General features: G+C 59.2%; 1 protein-coding gene across 1 annotated transcript; it reads left to right on the forward strand.

Moving 5' to 3' along the window:
* Positions 1-1430: 1430 nt before the first annotated feature.
* On the forward strand, positions 1431-18977 carry BIK (BCL2 interacting killer). Its single transcript, XM_079143322.1, has 5 exons — positions 1431-1561; positions 15499-15651; positions 17286-17384; positions 17991-18108; positions 18473-18977. The coding sequence occupies exons 2-5, from the start codon at positions 15506-15508 to the stop codon at positions 18533-18535; spliced, it is 426 nt and encodes a 141-aa protein (XP_078999448.1). The 5' UTR covers positions 1431-1561; positions 15499-15505; the 3' UTR covers positions 18536-18977.
* Positions 18978-19680: the final 703 nt, after the last annotated feature.

Raw genomic sequence — 19680 nt, forward strand, 5'->3', positions numbered from 1 at the left:
CACGGATTTAAAAGCATGCCACTACGGTAACAGGTCTAGAGACGGCTTCTTTTGGAAAGTTGTTAAATTCCTCACTAGTTCATAACCAACTCCTACAGTACTAGCCCCACCATTTATTGCCCACCTGCTGTGTGCCAGATACCACCCAGAGGGATTCAGATGCTTTCATCCTGACAACAGCCAGGGAGAGGCCTTCAGACCCAGACCCGAGCAGGCCTTCGATGAGGTGTTTCTGGCCTTGAGACCCTGGGTCATCACCTCCCCTGTTTATTTTTTCACTTGCCATGTGAAGCCACCCTGGGCTCCCCATTCCTGATTGCAATGGGCCCTGTGCCTATTCCCACATCTCCAGAGCACACTGCCGGGTGTGTGTGTGTGTGTGTGTGTGTGTGTGAGTGTGAGTGTGTGTGTGAGTGTGAGTGTGTGTGTGGTGGGGGTGGTGTGCTTCTGGCTTGTAGTTGATGTAATTTGCAGGTACTGGAAAAGTTCTTCGAGGCAGAGGTCACAGATTCCCCTGTGGCAGGAGGGCCCCTGTGGGTTACCTTCTGCCAGTTTACTGAATTTCTCTTCCTGATGCCCCCACCCCATGTCGCTGCAGGACCATTTTGCTGAAGCAGAAGTAGGCACCACTGACCTCTCCCCAAGGAGGGAGTACAGAGCAGCGGAGGTCAGGGGGCGGGGAGAGCCCCTGCAGCCCCTCCCTCCCGGGCCTGGGCAGCAGCAGACCGGATAAACAAGCCCTGTTGATCTTCTCCCGGTGGTTACTTTGTTATTTGCACTCAGCGCCCCCCAAATCCCGCCGCCTACCTCCACCACCAACCCCCACTACCAACCCACCTCGGCTCCGGGTTTGGGATCCGAGACACCCCCCTACCCCGCATTCGACCTGGAAATCTGCCCGTGCCCTCCCCACTCAGGAAGAAGAGCTTGCGGAGGGCGCGCGTGGAGCGGAAGCCCCCGGCCGGCCTGGCCCACTGGATGCTGCTTCTAAGGAGCGGGATGCGGTTTTGACCTTCGCAAATGGGTTTCAAGTACCCTAACCCCCAGGGTGCCCGCAGGACAAAGCCCAGGCTGGCCAGGCGCGGGGGCGCAGCCTGTAATCCCGGCGGCTCGGAGGCCGAGGCAGGGATGGCGAGTTCAAGAGACCCTGTCTCTGAATGAGGCACCGCCACCACCAAAGCCCAGGGGTGGTGGAGTCCTGAGCGCCAGGCGCGCGTCAGAGTGGACGCGCCACCCGGACCGGGCGGCGGACCCTCCACCCGCGCTCCCGAGCGCACGGCCGGCGGCTGGGGCTGCGCGCTCGCGGGGCGGCAGGGGCAGGGCGCGCAGGCAGCACGGCGGGAGCACGGGCAGCGCTTCCGCGGCCGCTCGGCCGAGTCGGACGCTGGGCTCCCGGGCGGGGCGGGGCGGGGCGGCGGGCGCGCCTATCAGGTCCCGCGCGACCGCCAGCAGCACGCCTCCCGGCCGCACGCTGCCACCGCCGTCCCCGCCGCCGCCGTCGCGAGGGGAGTCGGAGCCCAGCGCCCCGCTGCAGCCACCGCTCGCCCGACCGAGCCCGCAGGTGAGCGCACAGGCCGCCGTGTGGGGCGCACGGCTTCCAGGTCGGGGACCCGGACCTCAGTCCCACCCCGGCAAGTCCCGAGGGAGGCATTGGAGCGGGGACATCAGACGACCCTGGCTCCTAAAGTGCCCTTTGGGACAGGACTCCCGGTCCCCATCCTGCGTCCTGCCAGGCGCGGCCCCCGCGCGCTTCGGTCTCCGCGTCCGTGCAACGGGTGGCTCCTCTGCGCCCCGCCCAGAAGGCCCGATGCGGGTCACCCTCGCGCCGCCCTCTTGCGCGGTCTCTGGGCTCCGGGACTCGAGCTTCGCTGTAGTGCAGACCGGGTCCTGAGCCCGGTGGGGCACCGCCAGCCCAGGGCCCAGAGGACACAGCTCTGTGTCCACTAAAAGAGGGAAGATGGCGTCGGGCACCTGTCCCCGTCGGGATCCTGGGCCCCACGCACCTGAGGAAGGGCTGGGGGAAGTCCGGAACAGGAGCTTACACGCGGAGCCTGGCGCTGTCGCGGGCCGCCACCTGCGCAATGCCCCGCGGGCTCGACTGGCTGCACCCGATAGGGCTCGAGCGGTGTATGGTGGATCCAAAGCCGCTGAGGCGCCGGAACTTGAGGGCCCCGCCGCCCCCTCTGGCGACCCGGCTGAACCTGCGCTGGGGCTTCAGCGCTCTGGCCTCAGGGATGCGGAAGGCTTTGTAAACCGTTCCTTGCTGCTGCAGTTGGCGCTAGTAGGAACCACCCCCTGGCGGGACGTTGTTGTTGTTGCTGCTGCTGCTGCTGCAACATTGTTCCAACTCTGGTCAGGGATGCGCAGTTCCCTGGAAGGGATGCTCCATACCGACCCCGGGCGAAGTGCCATATGCTTAAACTCCCCAGGGCAGGAAGCCTCAGGTCACAGCTGGAGAAACTGAGGCCTAAGTCCCAGGAGGCATCGGTGCTTGTGCTGTCCGGCCAAAAGCCCAGAGCCCTTTTTTTGAGAACAAGCCAAACGTCTCCATGCAGCCACTTCCCGGTTGGGTGGCCTTGGACAGGCTGTTCACCCCGAGCCTCAGTTTGTTGGTTCTGTAAAATGGGTCCCTGGCAGTCAGCCCAGCTGTGGGTGGCTGCCGGTAGCTTCTGTAGAGTTAGTACCTTTGTTTGCACCATGGCCCTGGTTCTCCAGAGTGGCACATTCCTGGTGTTTACTGGCTGTTTTGCAAGTGTTCCCTGAAGAGTCATCTGAGGCCGCTGAGCCCCTTCCCCAGGCCCCTGAGGCCAGATGAGTCCTCTGCCAGGCCCCTTCCTCCAGGCCCTGCCCTCCTGTCTTCACCTCTTCCCCTTGGTTCTCCAGGTTCTCCAGGATTTGGGGGTCTCCCATCTGCCTTTAAGGGTACAGTTGCTAATGATGCAGTTCTCAGTGGGTCAAAGTTATCAAGGTTGATTTTGGCTCCAAATTCTGGGGGCGTGTGGCCGAGGAGCTGCATCTGGTTGAGTTTCTGGGACATTCCATGCCAAGACCCTGGAGTGGGTGTCTATCTCTCCTGGTTTCTCTTTTATAAAGCCTCCTGGATTCAGTCATAGGCCCCGCCCTGATGACCCTGCCTAACCCCAATCACCTTGCAGAGGCCCAGCCTCTGAACACCATGGTCAGACCAAGTTTCCACCCTTCACTCCTGCAGGATGGAATTGAATGTAGACACTTGAAGGCTTTGGGGGACGATCACAGGGTCTAACCAGAATGTCACCCTCAGGGCCCCAGGGCCAGTAGGGACCCTGCTGTGGCTTTTCCAGAGCTTTGCTGCGTTGGGTTTACACAATTTCTTTATTTTCCACTTGAGTTGGCGTAAGATGTCTCACATAGCAGGGCACGGGCGCTTAGTTTGTACCTGAACAATCAGAATGTTCTTTCCCTGGTGACAAACTTCTGAGATGTGTTCTAGTGGATTTCCCCTCCGCACTGGGATTGAACCCACGGCCTCATGCATGCCAGGCAAGTGCTGGACCACTGAGCTCCTCCCCAGCCGGAGTGGGTCCCGTGAGGCCCCGTGGGATGGCACAAGGCTTTAAACAGGTCGCTGGAGTACACGAGTAGCCGGTGCCTGTGTGTGTCCGGCTCCCCGCCCTTTGCTCTCTTCGCTCAGTTGCTGCCTCCTCCGAGCAGTCCTCCCTGACTACATGATCTCAGGGGCAGCCTTCCCAGCACTTGGCATGTCCACACCTTGTTTATTGTCCGAGGACACCGAGATGCCCTCGTGCATTTTATGTGCTGATCGACACCATGGTGCCTGACAGTTGCTTGGGAAAAGAGCCTCGGATGGCGTGTTCCTGATGCCTGTCACGCCTGGACACTTGGATTGAGTCCTGGAGAGGGACCGAGGGCCGCATGCCGACTAGCTACCGACGCTGCCCGCGTTGGGTTAGTGGGGTAAATGGGAGCTGCCAGAGAGGCCAGAGAGGTCCTGATGTCCTCCTGTCCACCTCCGATCACCTCCCTGCAGTGAGCGGTGGGGGGCAGTTGGAGGACCCAGTGTGCCGGTGACCCCTGAAGCTGACCCCGCGGCGGCGGCGGTATTTTCCCCTCTCGCTGGAAAGCATCCTGTTTTTAGGGGGCTTATGAAGTTTGTGGACAGTTAATGGCTTCTTGCTTCCCCTGCAGCGAACTTAGTGGATCCCATGAGATTCCCACTGGTTTCCTCTCTGGCCAGAACAATTCTGAGTGGTTTCGAGGAAGTTCTCGCTGGCACTCGGGTTTTGTTGTCGGCGGCCACCAGGAAGCCAGCAGTGGGTCTGGACTGGATGTGAGTGGCTGCTTCCTCGCCTCTCCTTTGTCCTGCCACTGGCTGGTTGGGGCAGGGCCGGGAGAAATACAGAATGTGGGCAAATGAACCCATGGCACAAGTTCCTGGTTAGCCCTGTGGCAGGCAGGAGAGGAGCAGGCAAGGTGGCCGGGGCACAGGGCGGGCCCAGAGAGGAGAGGGCAGCTGATTTTCCTAGTGTCAATATTAGGCTGTGACAATACAGAACACCCGCCAGGCACTGCAGAGCAAACCTGTTTTTCTGGGGATGAGAGAAAACTTGGCGCCTAGTCACCCAGATGGAGAGGAGGTACAGGGGAGGACCCAGCTTGCGTGGCATTGGCAGAGGGGCCTTGTGATTGGAATATTCAGATCAAGAATGCAGAATAATGTTTTCCCTACAAAGAAGACTTTCGCTGCCGGGTGGTGGTGCATGCTTAGGATCCTGGCTACTCCAGAGGCTGAGGCAGAGGCGGAGACAGGAGGATTGCAAGTTGGAGGCCAGCCTCAGCAACTTGGTGAGAACTTGTCTCAAAGTAAAAAAGGGCTGGGCTGTACTGCTCTTCCGTATTTATTCTAAAGAGTTAGAAGTCAGCATGCTGTAGTGCTTCATGCACACCCTGTTTACAGCAGCACAATTCACAGTGGCCAAACTGTGGAACCAGCCTCGGGGTCCGTCAGTGAATGAATGGATGAAGAAAATGTGGTGTATATACACAGTGGAGTTTTACTCAGCCACGAGGAATGAACTTAGGTCATTTGTAGGAAAATGAAAATTGAATATTGTGTTAAGCAACATGAGCCAAACTCAGAAGGTCAAGAGTTGTGTTTTCTCCCACATGCGGAAGTCAGAGAGGAAAAAGGAAAAGAAAGGTGGGATCTCATGAAAATCCAAGGCAGTCAGCAGAGTACAGGAAGAGGCCAGGGAGGGAGGAGGGCAGGGAGAGGGGCACCATGGGGAATGCTGTCCTGCTGTGTGATGTGGGAATGGGCAAAGTGGAGCCCACTATTCTGATTGTTTTTTTTTTTTGAACTGGGGATTGAACCCAGGTGTGCTTAACCACTAAGCCACACTCCCAGCCCTTTTTATTTTTATTTAGAAACGGTCTCACTACGTTTCTAGGGCCTTTGAACTTATGATCCTCCTGTCTCAGCCTCCCAGGGATCATAGGCATGTGCCACCGCACCCTGCCCGCTGCTATGTACAACTCTAGTGCACCAGTAACAAATATGCGAAAAAATAAAAAGGGCTGGGGATGTAGCTCAGTGAGAAGTGCCCCTGGGTTCATTCCCCAGTACCAAAAATGTAAAATAAAATGGATTTGAAAGGGCTGGGATGTAGCTCAGTTGTATAACAACACCTGGGTTCCATCCTTGGTACTGCAAAAAATAGGGGCATTCAATGTGTGCGTCTGGAGCCGGGCTACTAGGCCCTATCTAGTACATATATATATATATATTTTTTTTTTTTTTGTCCTAATTACTTATACAAAACCGTCGCATGCATTTTGACACATCAAACATAAATGGAATACAGCTTCTCATTTGTCTAGTTGTACATGATGTAGAGTAATGCAGGCCGTGTAATCATGTATGCACCAGGTAACAATGTCCGATTCATTCTATCCTTTCTACCCCATTCACTCCCCTCTGTCTAGTTCAGAATACTTCTATTCCTCCCCCTCCCCCATTGTGAATTAGGATCCACATATCAGAGAAAATGTTCGCCTTAGGTTTTTTAGGATTGGCTTATTTCGCTTTGCATAATATCCTCCAGTTCCATCCACTTACTGACAAATACCATAATTTCATTCTTCTTTAAGGCTGAGTAATATCCCATTCTGTATATGTGCCACAGTTTCTTTATCCACATATGAAACCCTATCTTGAGGGCAAAGCCGGCTGCTGGGTTTGGGGGAGAGCCAAAGTGCCCCCTTCCAGGCCATGCTTCGTGAAGATGACAGCTTAAAGCCGCTTTGGGGTTGTCACCCTGGTTGTGACCTCACTGTCCTTGGACACTTGATGCAGCATCTCGGCTCCCTCGCAGGGCGACGTTTGCCAGTGGGCGCTCCCTCCTGCCCTTCAACAGAAGAGGAGCCTGAGGCCCCCAGGCAGGAGTTCCTGCCCCGTGAGCTGGCGCGTTTGGTCTCCTCCCTCAGTCTCGGAGCTTTGCAGAGAACTGTCTGGTCGCCCCCTGCCACGTCCCCTCCCGCTCTCGCTGGGTCCTTGTTCTGCAGGGTGGGGCAGGATCCCGCTGCCTGGGCAGACGGCCAGGTAAACATTCAGTGGGGCCATCCGGCTGAGCCTGAGGCAGGTCTGCTGGCCAGGGCACTGGGACAGCAGGGACGGGAGCACCAGCAGGGCAGGGGCGAAGTGACTTCTGGCCAAGCAGGTGCAAGCAGGTCCCGCAGGCCCTCTGGGGTGTGGGAGGCAGAGCGAAGGTGGAGAGGAGGACTAGGGTGAGACCCAGGAACCTTCTAGAAGGCAGGAGAAGGCCTGCATCCGCCTCTCCAGGGCCCGTGCCAGCGGGCTCCGCCTCACTCCGCCATCCCATCATTTCAGAGCTTTCCTTAAACACCTGCTCCTGACACTTGGCACTGCAGAGTGGTGTCCTGGCACTCGGTCCCGTTCCGACGGGGGTAGACGAGCAGAGTCCCCTTTCTCGTGCCATTTCAAACTCAGCCAAGATGATGATTAGTTCGTTGCCCTTGCTCTCCCACGCGGAGGGGACCGGGGCGGCTCGTGCCAGGCACGTGCTCCTGCCTGGGCTCCGCAGGCCCCGCCGCCTGCTTGCGGAGGACTGAGCAGGAAGGACAGGATGTAATCTGGCCGGACTCTTGCTCTAACAAATGAAAGATGAGGCACCGGCAGGGCTCGGGAATTTGTCCCGTCACAGCGCTGTGCTGGCCTGAGCTGTTTGGAACCAGAACTCGGGTCCAGCGGTCCTGGTGGTCCCTGGGCAGAACCTAGCAGCCCGGGAGTGGAGTTTGCTTTCTCTGCTAAGAGACGCTGTCTGCTGCGGTGTGCCTGGCAAGAGGGAAGCAGAAACCTCTGTCGCCGCGTGGGTGTGGGCGTTGTCCCCAGCCCAGACAGGCACGTCTGCCCCTCCTCAGGTTCCCTTGGTCACGCTGTGGGCATAGGCGAGGCCACTGGAGGTCTGAGAGCCCCTGCCCTGCGCTCGCCCCCGGGGCGTTCCGAAATTCCCAAGCGTCTCAGGCTTTGAGAATAGCCAGTCCCTGCCACGGTCCTGAGCCTGGGTCACACTGTTACCCCTGAAAGCTGTGGAGCCAGCGGGCAGGTCAGAAAGGTGAAGTGACCACAGAAAGCCAACGGTACGTGTGGCCGCGGTCGGGTACGGGGTGGTACTCAGGTCTAGTCACGAAGGCAGTCGCACACTCCGCCCGACATTGTTATCCATAGAAGCTAGTGGCTGCTGGCGTGGTGGCCACGCCTGTCCTCCTAGGGACTCTGGGAGGCTGAGGCAGGAGGATCGAGAGTTCAAAGCCAGCCTCAGCAAAAGCGAGGTGCTAAGCAACTCAGTGAGACTCTGTCTCTAAATAAAGTACAAAATGGGGCTGGGGTGTGGCTCAGTGGTCGAGTGCCCCTGAATTCAATCCCTGCTAACCACCCCCCGAAAAAAAGCCAATTGCTCTTCTGTCCCCTGCCAACCACCCCCCTGATTGCCCCTTCAGATGGGAACCACTCATCGCTTCCTTCCAGATCTTCATGCCTTTCCCTTCTCATGCAGAGTACACGTGTGACCTGGGAGATGCCCAGCCTGGTGCCCCTGGGGCTGAGGATGGGTGGTCCTCTCGCTTTGGCGCTCAGCAGCCGTCCCCTTCCACCCCCTCAGCCTCGTGGGAAGATGCGCTGAGGCTCATTTGCTTGGAGCTCATTTCCTCGTTGATGGCGCTGAGGGTTTTTTCTGTACTGAAAGTAACGCCTGGTGTTGGGTCTGCTCTCCAGCTGTGGTTCCACCCGGCCCTCAGCGCCTCAGGAGGTCAGTGTCTCAAGGCTGGTCCTGAGCCCGCGTGCCTGAGCCCTGGGACGCTGTCAGGGTTGGGGTGGGGGCCTGTGCTCCTCTAGAGCCACCTGGGACAGAGGGCTGCCCCCTCCCCGTGCCACACTGTGGGGAGGCTCGGCCTCCTGCCGGCAACCCCCTGCCTGAGTGTGGACTTAGGGAGGAGAGGGGCCATGTTCCTGCACACCCTGGCCTGGCCCTAGGGCCCTGGAGGGCGTGGATCAGTCCTGGAACGGGGCGGGGTGGGTGAGCGCCTCGTGGCTCGGGTTGTGCTGGAGTCTAGGCAGCAGACAGGACGGGCCTGCAGCTGCTTCTGTGCCCCATCCGGGTGGGTTGCTCGGAGATGCGGGGAAGCCTGTGCGGAGCTTGGGGGCCTGCTGAGGGGCTCTAGGTGACTTACGGGGGACCTTCCCAGTCCAGCCACCCAGCACATGCCCTTGGATGAGCCCCTCTCAGCCCTGGGCTTTGGTTCTCTGTAGATAGGGTAGTGGACCCCACGGTGCTGGTTTAACCCTGGAAGCCTGTGCAAATATCTGCTGTGTGTGTCCTTTTTCACGCCAGGATCCCCATCAGCCGCTCAGAGGGCAGGTGGCTCGGTGATGACCTCACCCACGTCCTGTGCCTTAGAGGCCTGGCTGTGCTTTGCATTCAGTGCAAACCCTAGCATTTCAGGCCTCAGGAGGAGACTTTGCGGGGTCAAGGCTGGGTCCAAGCCACGATCCTGGGTCACGGTGATTTTGGAGGCTGCAGGGGACATGTTGGCATGGCCCTCCCAGGTCCCCATCTGGACATGGGTAGACCTCTTCTGGCGGAGAAGTGGACCTGTAGTCGCAAGTAGAAAGGAAGTGGGGTGTCCATGAGCATCCCCCAACAGCCGAGGCCCCAGCGGCAAGCCGGGGAAGAGACTACCCCAGCCGCTAGGCCTGGCGGTGGTGGCGGGCTCTGCCCCACCTGGGCTGCAGGGCTGCAGGGAGGCAGGCCAGGTGGCGCACCTTCCAGGGCCATTCCAAGCCGCCACTTTCAGGTTACCAAATGAGGCCCGCCCACGGCCCAGATGAATTTCCACCCCTTGCTAGAGAGATCCCTTCTCTCCGCTGTCCCTCCCACTCCTCCTTCCTTTTCTCTGTCTCTGTGGGAAGTGAAGCCCGCCCACCTCCCCAGCAGGCTGTGGCAGCCTGCTGGTGGGGTCTGGAGTGGGGGCTTCCCCACCAGCGGGGGTGGGTGGGAGGGGTGCTGTCCTTTGTTTCCTAAAATAAGCCTTTAAGACAAACAGCTCTATTTGAGACGAATTCAAGCCATTAACAGATATTTTTGGGTCAGCGCAGCTAGCCATATGCCTTAGTTGAAAGGTTAAGGTCACAAAAGCACGTATGGTAAAATCCAATGTCCCTCCTGTGGCCACCGGCCCCTCTTACTGATCTTCCTTTTTTGAGAGAGTCTGTGCATATTGGCTTTGCTCATGGGAGGGCTTGTTCCTGTCCTCGGCACGGTGGAAGCCTGTCCTAAAATGACGCTGTCCTCAGTTCTGTCCACATCGCTATCTGGCCTTCTTCCTCAGTGGTCTCTGCACAGCCAGCACCTCCAGATCCGACTGTTGCTTCATTTTTTCAGGCTGCTAGGTATATGCAGGGTGTGAACAGGACGTGTTCCTAGAAACGGGCGTGTGCGTGTACCTGGGGCTACTGATGGCCAGGCTGACCTGGGGAGGTGGGTACTTGCCTGTTCACAGTGGAGCTTGGCACCCTGGCTACCTGGGGGTCTCCGGTCCCCTTCCAAGTCTGTTGATTCAGTCACCCAGCTTTTAAGTAGCCCCTGCTGGGTGCAGAGGGTGGGTAAGTTAATCCTCCTCTCAGCATCCCTGGGGGCAGTGCTGTTTGTGTGTAGGAGATGCTTCTGCAGGGCTCAGAGGCTAGGCGTCTGGTCTGGCTGGCTGGCTGCAAGTTCGGGCTTTTCCTGCTGGGTTGTGCTTGAGTTGAGCTCCTTTCAGGAGCCTCTGTCACGCCAGCCTCATGGTCCAGGGCAGGCCTGGAGGGGTTTTGTAGGGAGCTCTGATGGAGAAGACCAGGTACTGCCTCAGTTTGCAATCTGTGAAATGGGAAGCATCAGGGTCCTGCTCGGCTCTGCAGGAACTGGTGGGTGTCTCTGAGGGTCTCCTCCCCAGTACTACCCCTGGACACCTACTGGGGGCTGCACACTCGCTGCTAGGAGGGAGAGGAGCCAGTGGCAGAGTTGGTGACGAAATGCAGGCTGCTCTCCCACCCTCCGCCCTCCAGCCCCCGGGCACCCTCGAGCCGTGGGTGTGGCCCTGTCCTCTGCCCACTGGATTTGCATCCTGGCCTCCTCAGGTAAAATGGGGTTCTCAGCTGGAGGTGGGTTTTTCCACTGTAGGAGGCCTAGCGTGGGCTGTAGCCTGGGTGGGGACATGTGTAGATGTGTCTCCTTTCACCAAAGAAGACTCATTTGCAAATTTGCAGGGGGGGGGGGACCCAGATTCTAAAAAAACGAGTCCATTTTCCTGGCTCTGCAGCTGTGTGACCTCACCGCCGGTTCCCTGGGAATCGTATGCCTGCCTTTATTCACTCAGCAAACACAAGTCTGCTCTATGCCAGAAGCTGGACTGGGAGCCAAGATTTCACAGTGGCGCTTCCTGTTAGTCACTAACTCTGTATCAGGCTCTTTGATATGGATCCTATCAGTCAGACACCATGGCGCCTACCTTTGATCCCAGCCACTCCGGGGGCTGAGGCAGGAGGCTCTTTAGTTTGAGGCCAGCCTGGGCAACTAAGGAGGACCCTTATTTCTCAAAATAAGAAATAAAATGGTCTGGGGATATAGCTCAGTGGCTGAGTGCCTCTGGGTTCAATCCCCTGAACCGGGAAAGGTGGGGCACAGGGACCCTTGGTGGTATTTAACGAGCTAACGCGTCCGCAGGTCTTAACCCTCACTCGTGCCTGACACAGCGGGAGCTCACCATGTTCCCCACTTAGCAACAGATAGGAAACAGGCCCAGCACAGGAAGGCCGAGCGGCTGGGTGGGGATGTAGCCCAAGGTGAGACTGGGTGTCTGTCACAGGCCCGCTCAGCAGGCAGGTCAGGATGTCCTGAAGGCAGGCAGGCAGTGGGTGGCCCCCCTGGCAGATCCCTGCCCTCTCTGTCCTGTGTGTCCTTCGGTGGAGTCTTAAATGTCCATGCGTCCTTGACGAGGTTAACGTCTGACCTAAGACCTATTTTTCTGTCCCTTATTATAAAGCGGTTTGATCTTCGGCTTCTTTTCTGGCCGTCGTGGGGGACGCTGTTGATGCTCGAGCCTTGATTTTGAGGGTGGCTGCCCGAGGCTGCCTGGGTGCCGTCGGTAGTGACCTGCTTGAGGTGGCCTGGGAGGGTGGGGAGGACCCCGGCTGGTGGCTCCTGATGGCTTTTTCTCCTGCACTGCTGAGTGCTCCTGAGGCTGAAGTCCTGCAGGCCAGGACAGGCGACCAGAGACCCAGGGCCCAGATGGTGCTGGACCTGCCCCTCCTGCCTTTGGCGTGAGCATCTCACCCGCCTTGCCTCTCCCGACTTTTGAACAAGCCAGCAGTGTGGCGGAATGGACAGGGGCCAGATGGGGGCAGGAATGGTGTCACTGCCCAGAGGGGCCCCTTGACTGCTGGCCAGCGTCATGGTGCAGCTTCTGTGAAGTCCCAAGTTTGGTCTGGGAAAGGGGTTTCGCGACATCCTGTGCAAAGGCGCCACATCTGAATGAAATGGTGGATGAAGGTTGTCGCTGGAGAGTGGCTTCCTGCCATGACAGCTGTCCCCAAGCGTTTTCCGCAGTGTGGCTGGACATCATGCATTGCAGATGATCTCCATTTCCTTCATTGGTTTGTGACCTGCCTAGAGTTCTGCACCTGGCACGGTACCTGTGTCGGGTACACAGAGGCCCCTGGGGACCGTCCCAGCCTCCTGCGATGGCCTGGGGAGCTGCTCCCGCCCGGCGGCTGTGAGCACTTTGCCTGCAGGTGTGCGCTGCAGCTGTGGCCCTCCCGCTCCCCAGGGCCAGACCTGACTGGGCCACAGGCGAAGGTGCTGCCTGACAGGCGAGGGCGCGTTGCCAGGCCCGGCCTGGTGGCAGCTGTGGCTGTGTTCATGCGTCCGCATCTCTTGCCGGCTCCAGGCTGGACTTTAGTCTGGATCAGATGTAAAGCTCCTCTGTCTTCCTCTGGGGAAGCTGAAATAGCGTCTCTACTGACATGGAAATTCTGGGCCTTTTTGCTTTGTTTTGTTTCATTTCGGGTCCCAGGGATGGAACCCAGCGGCGTTTAACCACTGAGCCACATCCCCAGCCCTTTTTAATTTTTTACTTTGAGACAGAGGCTCCACTAAGTTTCTTAGGGCCTCGCTAAGTTGCTGAGGCTGGCTTTGAACTTGCGATCCTCTGCCTCAGCCTCCTGGGCCCACAGGTGTGCACCACACAGACTGGGGATTCGTCATTTTTCTCCAATTCTAAAAGGAAAAACGGTGCAGTCCTCATACGGTTTCTCTCTCAAGGCCCAGGACATGCCACACCCTGTGCCTGTCCATGGCCTGCTGGTGTCACCGTGTGCTCCTGTCTGCTTGGCTGCTTGCTTTGGGTTCGTGTTGAGATTCACCCCCTGGAGTCAGTCCTGAGGCTCCCAAACTTCCAGTCATTGCTGTTCCAGCTTCTCCCTGCCTCCAAGGCCCAGAGCAAGCAGCAAGGACACTATGTTTGGCCTCAGGCATCCCTGGGGGTCTGGTTGCCCTGTGCCTGCAGTCTGTCACTTCAGGGAGGAGCATCAACCCACCTGGCCCAGGGGGCAGGAGACTGGAACCTCTGTCTGTTCTTGGCTGAGTCACGAACCCAGGGTGCTCTATCCCTGAGTACCTCCCCAGCCTTTTTTATTTTTGGTTGATCTTGCTAAGTTACTGAGGCTGGCCTCAAACTTGTGATCCTACTGCCTCAGCCTCCCAAGTCTCTGGGATTATAGGCATGCACCACCAAGCCCTGAACTTTTCCAAGCTCCAGTGTCTTCTTTGAACAAAAAGTCAAAAGAGAGAGTGGCAGGGTGCTTTGTGAACTCTCTAGTGCCAGCAGATGTGAAGAATTAATTTAAAAGACCCAGGATGTTATTTTAAGAAAATAACGGGTCAAACTACAGGTCAAGCATCTGCAGTCTGAGAATCTGAAATCCAGAATGTTCCAAAACTCAACCCTCGAGCAGCAACATGACTCCACGAGTCAATGTACACAAGCTTTGCTCCCTGCACACAATTATTAGGAATTTTGTATAAAATTACTTTCAGCCTATGTGTGTAAGGTATACATGAGAGATAAATGGATTTCATGATGAGGCTTGGGTGCTGGCCCCAAGATATCTCATTCTATATATGCAAATGTTCCAAAATCTGAAAGAAAAAAAAAAATCCCAAATCTGAAACATCTTGGTCCAGAGCAGTTTGGGTAAAGTCTAATCTGCATGAAGGTCCTGCCGGCATGTGCTCCTCCCTATCAGGACACCAGCTCTTCAGAGTGCTCCCAACAGCCCAGGGAGCGCCACTTAGCCACCCAGCCCATCTCACAGCAGGAGACTGGCACAGAGCAACTAACAGGCAGGGCCGGGATTTGAGCTGTGCAATTAGTGTACCTTCCATGGCATGGCACCCTGGACCTAAGGCTGCCTGGTGCCACCTGGGGTAAATCATGGTGAGTCTAGTCACAGAATCCTATGCGGCCACCACATGGTGTTGGACATTTATTGATGTGTGACAGCGTAGAGGGCCTTTGGTGAACTGGGATGCGGGTGTAGTGGGCTTTATTTTCTCAGCACAGAGTCGCTCACAGGGACTGGCACCCTTTCAGGTGCGTGGTCATGCCCTGGACCCTGCTCTCCCTGCCTCCGGCTCTGCTCTCCCTGCCCGGCTGCTGCAGCACCAGCCCTCACTCCTGTGTTGGTGGCAGAGCCGGAGCTGCCCGGCTGGGTTTGCTCCCTTTCTCTCAGCCCTCCCTGCCGCCTCTCACTAGCGGGCCGGGTCCATCAGGGATGGACAATTGTGATGGGCGTGGAGGGTGTGCAGGACCCTGAGAGGAAGAGGGGGCTCTGCAGCAGGAGCCAGCGCTGCTTAGCAATCGAGTTAGCAGTGGTACTTATAAGAGAAAGGCCTGGAAGCCTGGGCCATGGTCCCTGCAACTGATTGTCAACCTCTCATTGTTTATTTGCTTTTATTGCTCCAGAGAATCCAGAGGAACAGTAGGAAAAACAATAGAAACAGTAGGTGTCCTCGCAGCAAGGTGACAGCAGGTGCCTGGGTTTTGTTTGGCTGTGGCCTTTGGAGGGCCAGCCCTGGGGCTGCTCTTATTTATACTCTGACTTCATTTCCCGAGGGCCCTCCTCACTTCAGAGGCCAAGGAGGGGACAGACACTAGGCTGATAGTGGCCTTAGCAAAAGGGTGGGGAGGAAGACCTGGGAGGAAGCCGGCAGGGGCAGAGAGGCCAGGCCCTTTCCTCACCTGCCACAAGGGCCACCGCAGTGCCCTCCTGACAGAAGTTGGCTCAGCAAGGGAGCAGCGGGTACTTGTCTGTCCCAGGCTTTTGGTGACACAGAACCTTCAGACGTGAAGACCCAAAGTCCCCCAGGGAGGGCGGGGGCTGCAGATCCGTGGGGGCCACTTGGCTGACATGCCTGTGGCCTGGGCTCAATCCCAGCACCCAAAACAAAAGGCAAAGGCAAAGACCCCCGGAGGCTCTGTTTTTATCTGTGGGCCTGTGACTGGACAGCTGGGCAGGGCGGGGTTGGACACGGGGTACAGTCTCGATGTTCTCATGGCCGCATACCCAGGGACCCAGGGGGCTCTGTGCGGCATGGGGGTCTTCAGGGGACAGACCGGCCTTCCCAGGTCTTAGGGCTGCTCTGGGGGAGAGGGTTCTGGTTTCCAAGACCCAATGGGGAAAAGGAACTCTGCTTTCTGTGACTCATTAGGGGCAGAAGGAGGCAGGAGGCCAGAGACACTAGGCTTCTGAGGCCGCCTCCGAGGCTCCGGGCCTGTGGCTCAAAGCACTCAGTAGGCGAGTGCCTGTTGGGGGCATCGTGTTCTGAGCCCTAGCAGCCCCAGACTGCACAGCTCGAGGGTCCAGTCACACTGTGTCCTCCCCAGAGAAGAGATGTCGGAAGCAAGACCCGTCTCCAGGAACCTGCTCGTGGAGAGCCTCCTGTATGCGCAGCCCCCTGGGCCTCTGCTGGCTGCGGGGGCTCCCGGCATGACAGAAGCCGAGGGAGACCCGGACCTCGTGGAGTGCCTTGAGGGCAGGTAGGTCCCTGGGGCCCGCTGGGGGGTGACCTCGGGGTGGGGTGGAGAGCAGGCCCTTGTGAGGCAGGGCCCTCCTGCCCATGGCCTCCAGGCAGCTCCAGGGCCCCCTAGGTGGGTGGTTTCTGTTTGCACCTCCACCTGCCTCTGCAGTTCCCTGTGCTCACTGCACCTCACAGAGGGACCTGGCATATTCCACGTCCCACGGTGGACTGTGGGTGCTGGCACTGGCCATCAGAGAGCTCGAGCGTTCCATCCTAGGGAGCTGGACAGGAGGCCTGCAGAACCTGCCGGCCACCCAAGGCGACTCCAAGCGAGTGGGTCTCGTGTTAGGAGAAGGAGCTGTGTGGCCCCAGAGGGCCCTGGCGGCGAGGGCAGTGACTTGCTAAGGAGTCACTGAAGCCGGAAAAAGGGCACTCCCAGGACTGAGGTGGCCCCTGGGAGTCAGGGGCAGGGGCAGGGTGTCCAGGGGCACTGTCTGGTGGTGTCCTGCACACCCACGCGCTGCCTGGCGCTCAGCCTTCCCCAGCAGGGGGCGTTGCAGTCTGGCCTCCTGGGTGCTGAGGCTGGAAAGCTGCCCACGCCCCTGTCGGCACCCCCTGAGCAGGACAGCCAGAGCCAGCCCTCAGGCAGAGGTCAGCTCCAGGGTCCTGGACCTTTCCTCTTGCTTTAAGCTTCTTATTAGTTATTAAAGTTTGGAACTCAGGGATGGGGCCGCTCAGATCTCTGCCCCTCTCAGTCCTGCCGCTCCTGGGTGAGCAGAGGCGTGACGCCCACCGAGGCAGCCTTCTCCCGAGGTGTCACGGTTGGCCCCGCCCCCCAGCCTGGTTGCCAGCCAGCCCTCCCCAGACCTCCCAGCTCCTCCGGCCCCCTCTTCTCCAGTACAAGGAGCGTGGACTGGGGGTGCTGGGCAGGCTGGCAGGCCTGGGACTTCCCGGCAGAGCTGCCGAGTCACCGGGGTGGAATGTGGGCAAACCCTGGGGAGAGGGCGCACCGGGAAAGAGAGAGGTTTTTCGTCAGCACTGTGCCTGCGGATGGCACAGGCCTGGGTTTGCCCGCCCCGTTTCGGTCAAGAATTTGGTTCAGAGAGTAGGGGGCCCAGGCAGGGGACCGTTAGCCCCTTCATTTTGAATGGGACAGTGGCGCAGGGGTAGTTTCAACACGGGGACCAGGGGAGAGGTCTCAGAGGAGAAGGGCGAATTGGTCCCTGTGGGAAACCGGCCTCAGCAATTGAGGGGCTCAGAGCACCCCAAGCCTGCCCATCCCTCTCGGCCGCCGTCCCTCACCAGGGCCCACCAGCTGGGCCTTCCCAGGATTCCAGGGACACTTGGAACACTGCATTTTCTTGGGTGTGGCAGGTTCCTGCAGATGACCCAGGCTGGAGGGCTGGAGCAGGCACCCCTGGGCAGCCCACCTTCTTGACACTGGCCACCCCACAGCCTGCCCCACAGGGGAATCTTGAAATGGCGTGACTTCAGAGTCCACAGCAGAGGGATGCAGGGAGGTTTGCGGCTGGCCCAGATCTGACACCCCCTCTCGCCTTGCTCTGGGCCACTCCCAGCCCCACATGGACCGTGGCTGGCGGGTGTGGCCATGCCAGCACAACCACACCCCGCCTACCTGTCCTTTCTCCACAGTAACCAGGTGGCCCTGAGACTGGCCTGCATTGGGGATGAGATGGACCTGCGTCTCCGGGGCCCCCGCCTGGCCCAGCTGCCTGGGATGGCCATGCACAGGTAACCAGCCCATGTCCTGCCCAGGACTTCACCTGGGGAGGGGCCCTGGACAAGTAGGTAGAGGCCCAGAACCCAGCATGTGTCTGGGCCCCAAGGAAGCTCCGGGAGGAAATGGCCCTGACGCTCCCAGGCAGACCCCAGACCCTTTGCTTCCCGGCCCCTTCCCAGGCACCCCTGGCTCTGGCACCTGCCTTGCTTCTGGCTGGCAGGGAACCAAACAGAGCCGCAGGCCCCTCCTCTCCATCTTCATCGAGCCCAGACAGTACATTCCAGAGAGCCTTGACCTGCAGGGCAGAGCAGACCAAGCGCTCAGGGCCTGCCCCTTGGCCATGCCCCGGGAGGACGAGCGTGGGAGTAAGGCCTTGGGCCTGCGGAGCGGAGGCTTCTTTCCACGTGGCCAGCTGAGCACAGCTCTGGCCAGCAGGTGGGGGGAAACAGGAAATCTGAATGAATTCATGAGCCACAAACAGCCTGTGGGGAGACAGACACCCTCCAGGTAGAGGTGCCCAGGGAGGGGACCAGGGCGTCAGTCGGGGCAGGAGGGGACAGGCCCTCCCGAGCAGCAGTGTCCCTGAAGCATGGCCTGCTTCCCTCCCGCTGTCTCAGCCTCGCCGTCAGCTACAGCCAGGCCGGTGTCGGGGGCGTTCTTAGAAGCTTGACCCACGGCCTCGCCAGCCTCAGGGAGCACCTTCGGTCCTGGAGACCCATGGCCCCCAGCACCCGGGTAAGGACCTCGAGGCTTCAGGCCCGACTTGGCCCCTGCTGGCCGGGCTGCCTGAGCTCCTTGGACACCTCCTGGTATGCCACGCCCCCTCCCTGTCACCTTCTCTCACAGCTGCTGGGGCCTGCCGGGCCCGACAGGGCTGTGCTCCTGCCCCAGGAGAGCTGTCCTCTGGCAGACGCTGTCCCCTCTGCCACCACCTTGGGGCCGCTTCCTCTGCTCTCCTCCCCCTCCTGAACACCTGCATGTCTGATGTCGCCCTGTCCTCGATGCCCCAGTTCCGGGGCTGCTGTTCCCTAGTCCCCTCCCTTGCTGGCTCCCCCACTTGCCCGATCTGAGGCCCTCACTGCCCTCTCTTGGTCCCCAGGTACCTCCTGCCCTGCTGCTGCTGGTGGCCCTGCTGCTGAGTGGGGCCTTGCTGTTCCAGTGAGGCCTGAGCCGGCGGGGCTGGCCCCCGCCCTCGACCCCCACCCTGGAGGTGGCCGGCTTCTGCGGTCCTGTTCTTTTTAACAGTGGTGTTTCCTGATGTTTCTTTTTTATATTTAAACTCAAGATAGTGCTGGGACGCTGCTGAGGTTTCATACTGGAGTTTTCTGAGTTTTTTTTGTAAGACAAATGAATTTATTATACCTCTGGGGTGGTTACCGGTTAACTGCCCATTTGGAGGCCTGGCTGGGCCTGCTGTCCTCCTGACCCTGGTCCACTCGGGAGGGGGCCTGCCCCTGAGCAGCCTTCCTCTCGTGCAGGCTGGTCACTTGGTGGGCAGGGGGGGAGTGCTGGTCACACCCCCGTGTCTGTGACGACCACGGCAGAATCTACTGGACTAGATTCCTGAGGGTAGAGGAGAGAGTTCAATAAAATGTTGGTTTCCAGCCAGTCTCCGGTCCTGTCTGGGGGTTTGCGCCGTCATCCTGGGTCCCTCTGCCTCTGGGGGCAGAGCCTGGTGGCAGGAGGGGGTGGGGCCCCGACACGAGGCTCCTCCCCTACCTGAGGACCACAAGTGCTGTCTTGGTACTGTTTGTCCCCTCCCTGGTGGTGCCTGAGATGCACTGTTGGGATATTTCCTTTGGTCTTTCGTGCCTCACAGCAGGAATGTCGGCCCATCTCCCCACCCGCCCGTGTCCACTTCCGGCTGGAGGCTGCAGCCGCGGCTCTGCTCGCCAGGAGGGGTCTGTGGGCCAGGCGTTGGGGGCAGGCTCCCCACCATTTAGACTAGGTAGCTCCACAGTCCCGGGTCCAGTTCTCTTTCCAGGCCCTACCAGGCCCCCCAGGATGCAGGCCCTGCGTCCACCTTTCCACTCCCCACCAACATGACCAGACCTGGCGGAGCTGGACCAGGCCCTCTGGGCCTCCACTCTCTATCAGTGACCCCAGCCTCCCCTCCTCCCGCCAGGCCCTTCCTGTCCCCTCTCCCTGGGCTGGAGTGCCTCCCTGCCTTACCTCTGTGGGCCCGTTCAATAGGCCCCGCCATCTCTACCTGCTGCCCTGACCCTCAAGACCCAAGGGGCCTCCCTGCCCTCCACCCCTCGGCTCCCTAAGGCCCCGCTCCTTGCGGCTTGGGTGTGACGTCGCCCC

The sequence above is a fragment of the Sciurus vulgaris genome (assembly GCF_902686455.1).
Source record: "Sciurus vulgaris genome assembly, chromosome: 5".
Lineage (NCBI taxonomy): Eukaryota > Metazoa > Chordata > Mammalia > Rodentia > Sciuridae > Sciurus > Sciurus vulgaris.

Bases quoted from the DNA above. Each gene is read 5' to 3' on its own strand.
- BIK (XM_079143322.1), top strand. From the start codon at position 15,506: ATGTCGGAAGCAAGACCCGTCTCCAGGAACCTGCTCGTGGAGAGCCTC. The intron at 15,652-17,285 runs GTAGGTCCCTGG...CTTTCTCCACAG, and splicing joins GTGGAGTGCCTTGAGGGCAG to TAACCAGGTGGCCCTGAGAC. The intron at 17,385-17,990 runs GTAACCAGCCCA...CCGCTGTCTCAG, and splicing joins CCTGGGATGGCCATGCACAG to CCTCGCCGTCAGCTACAGCC.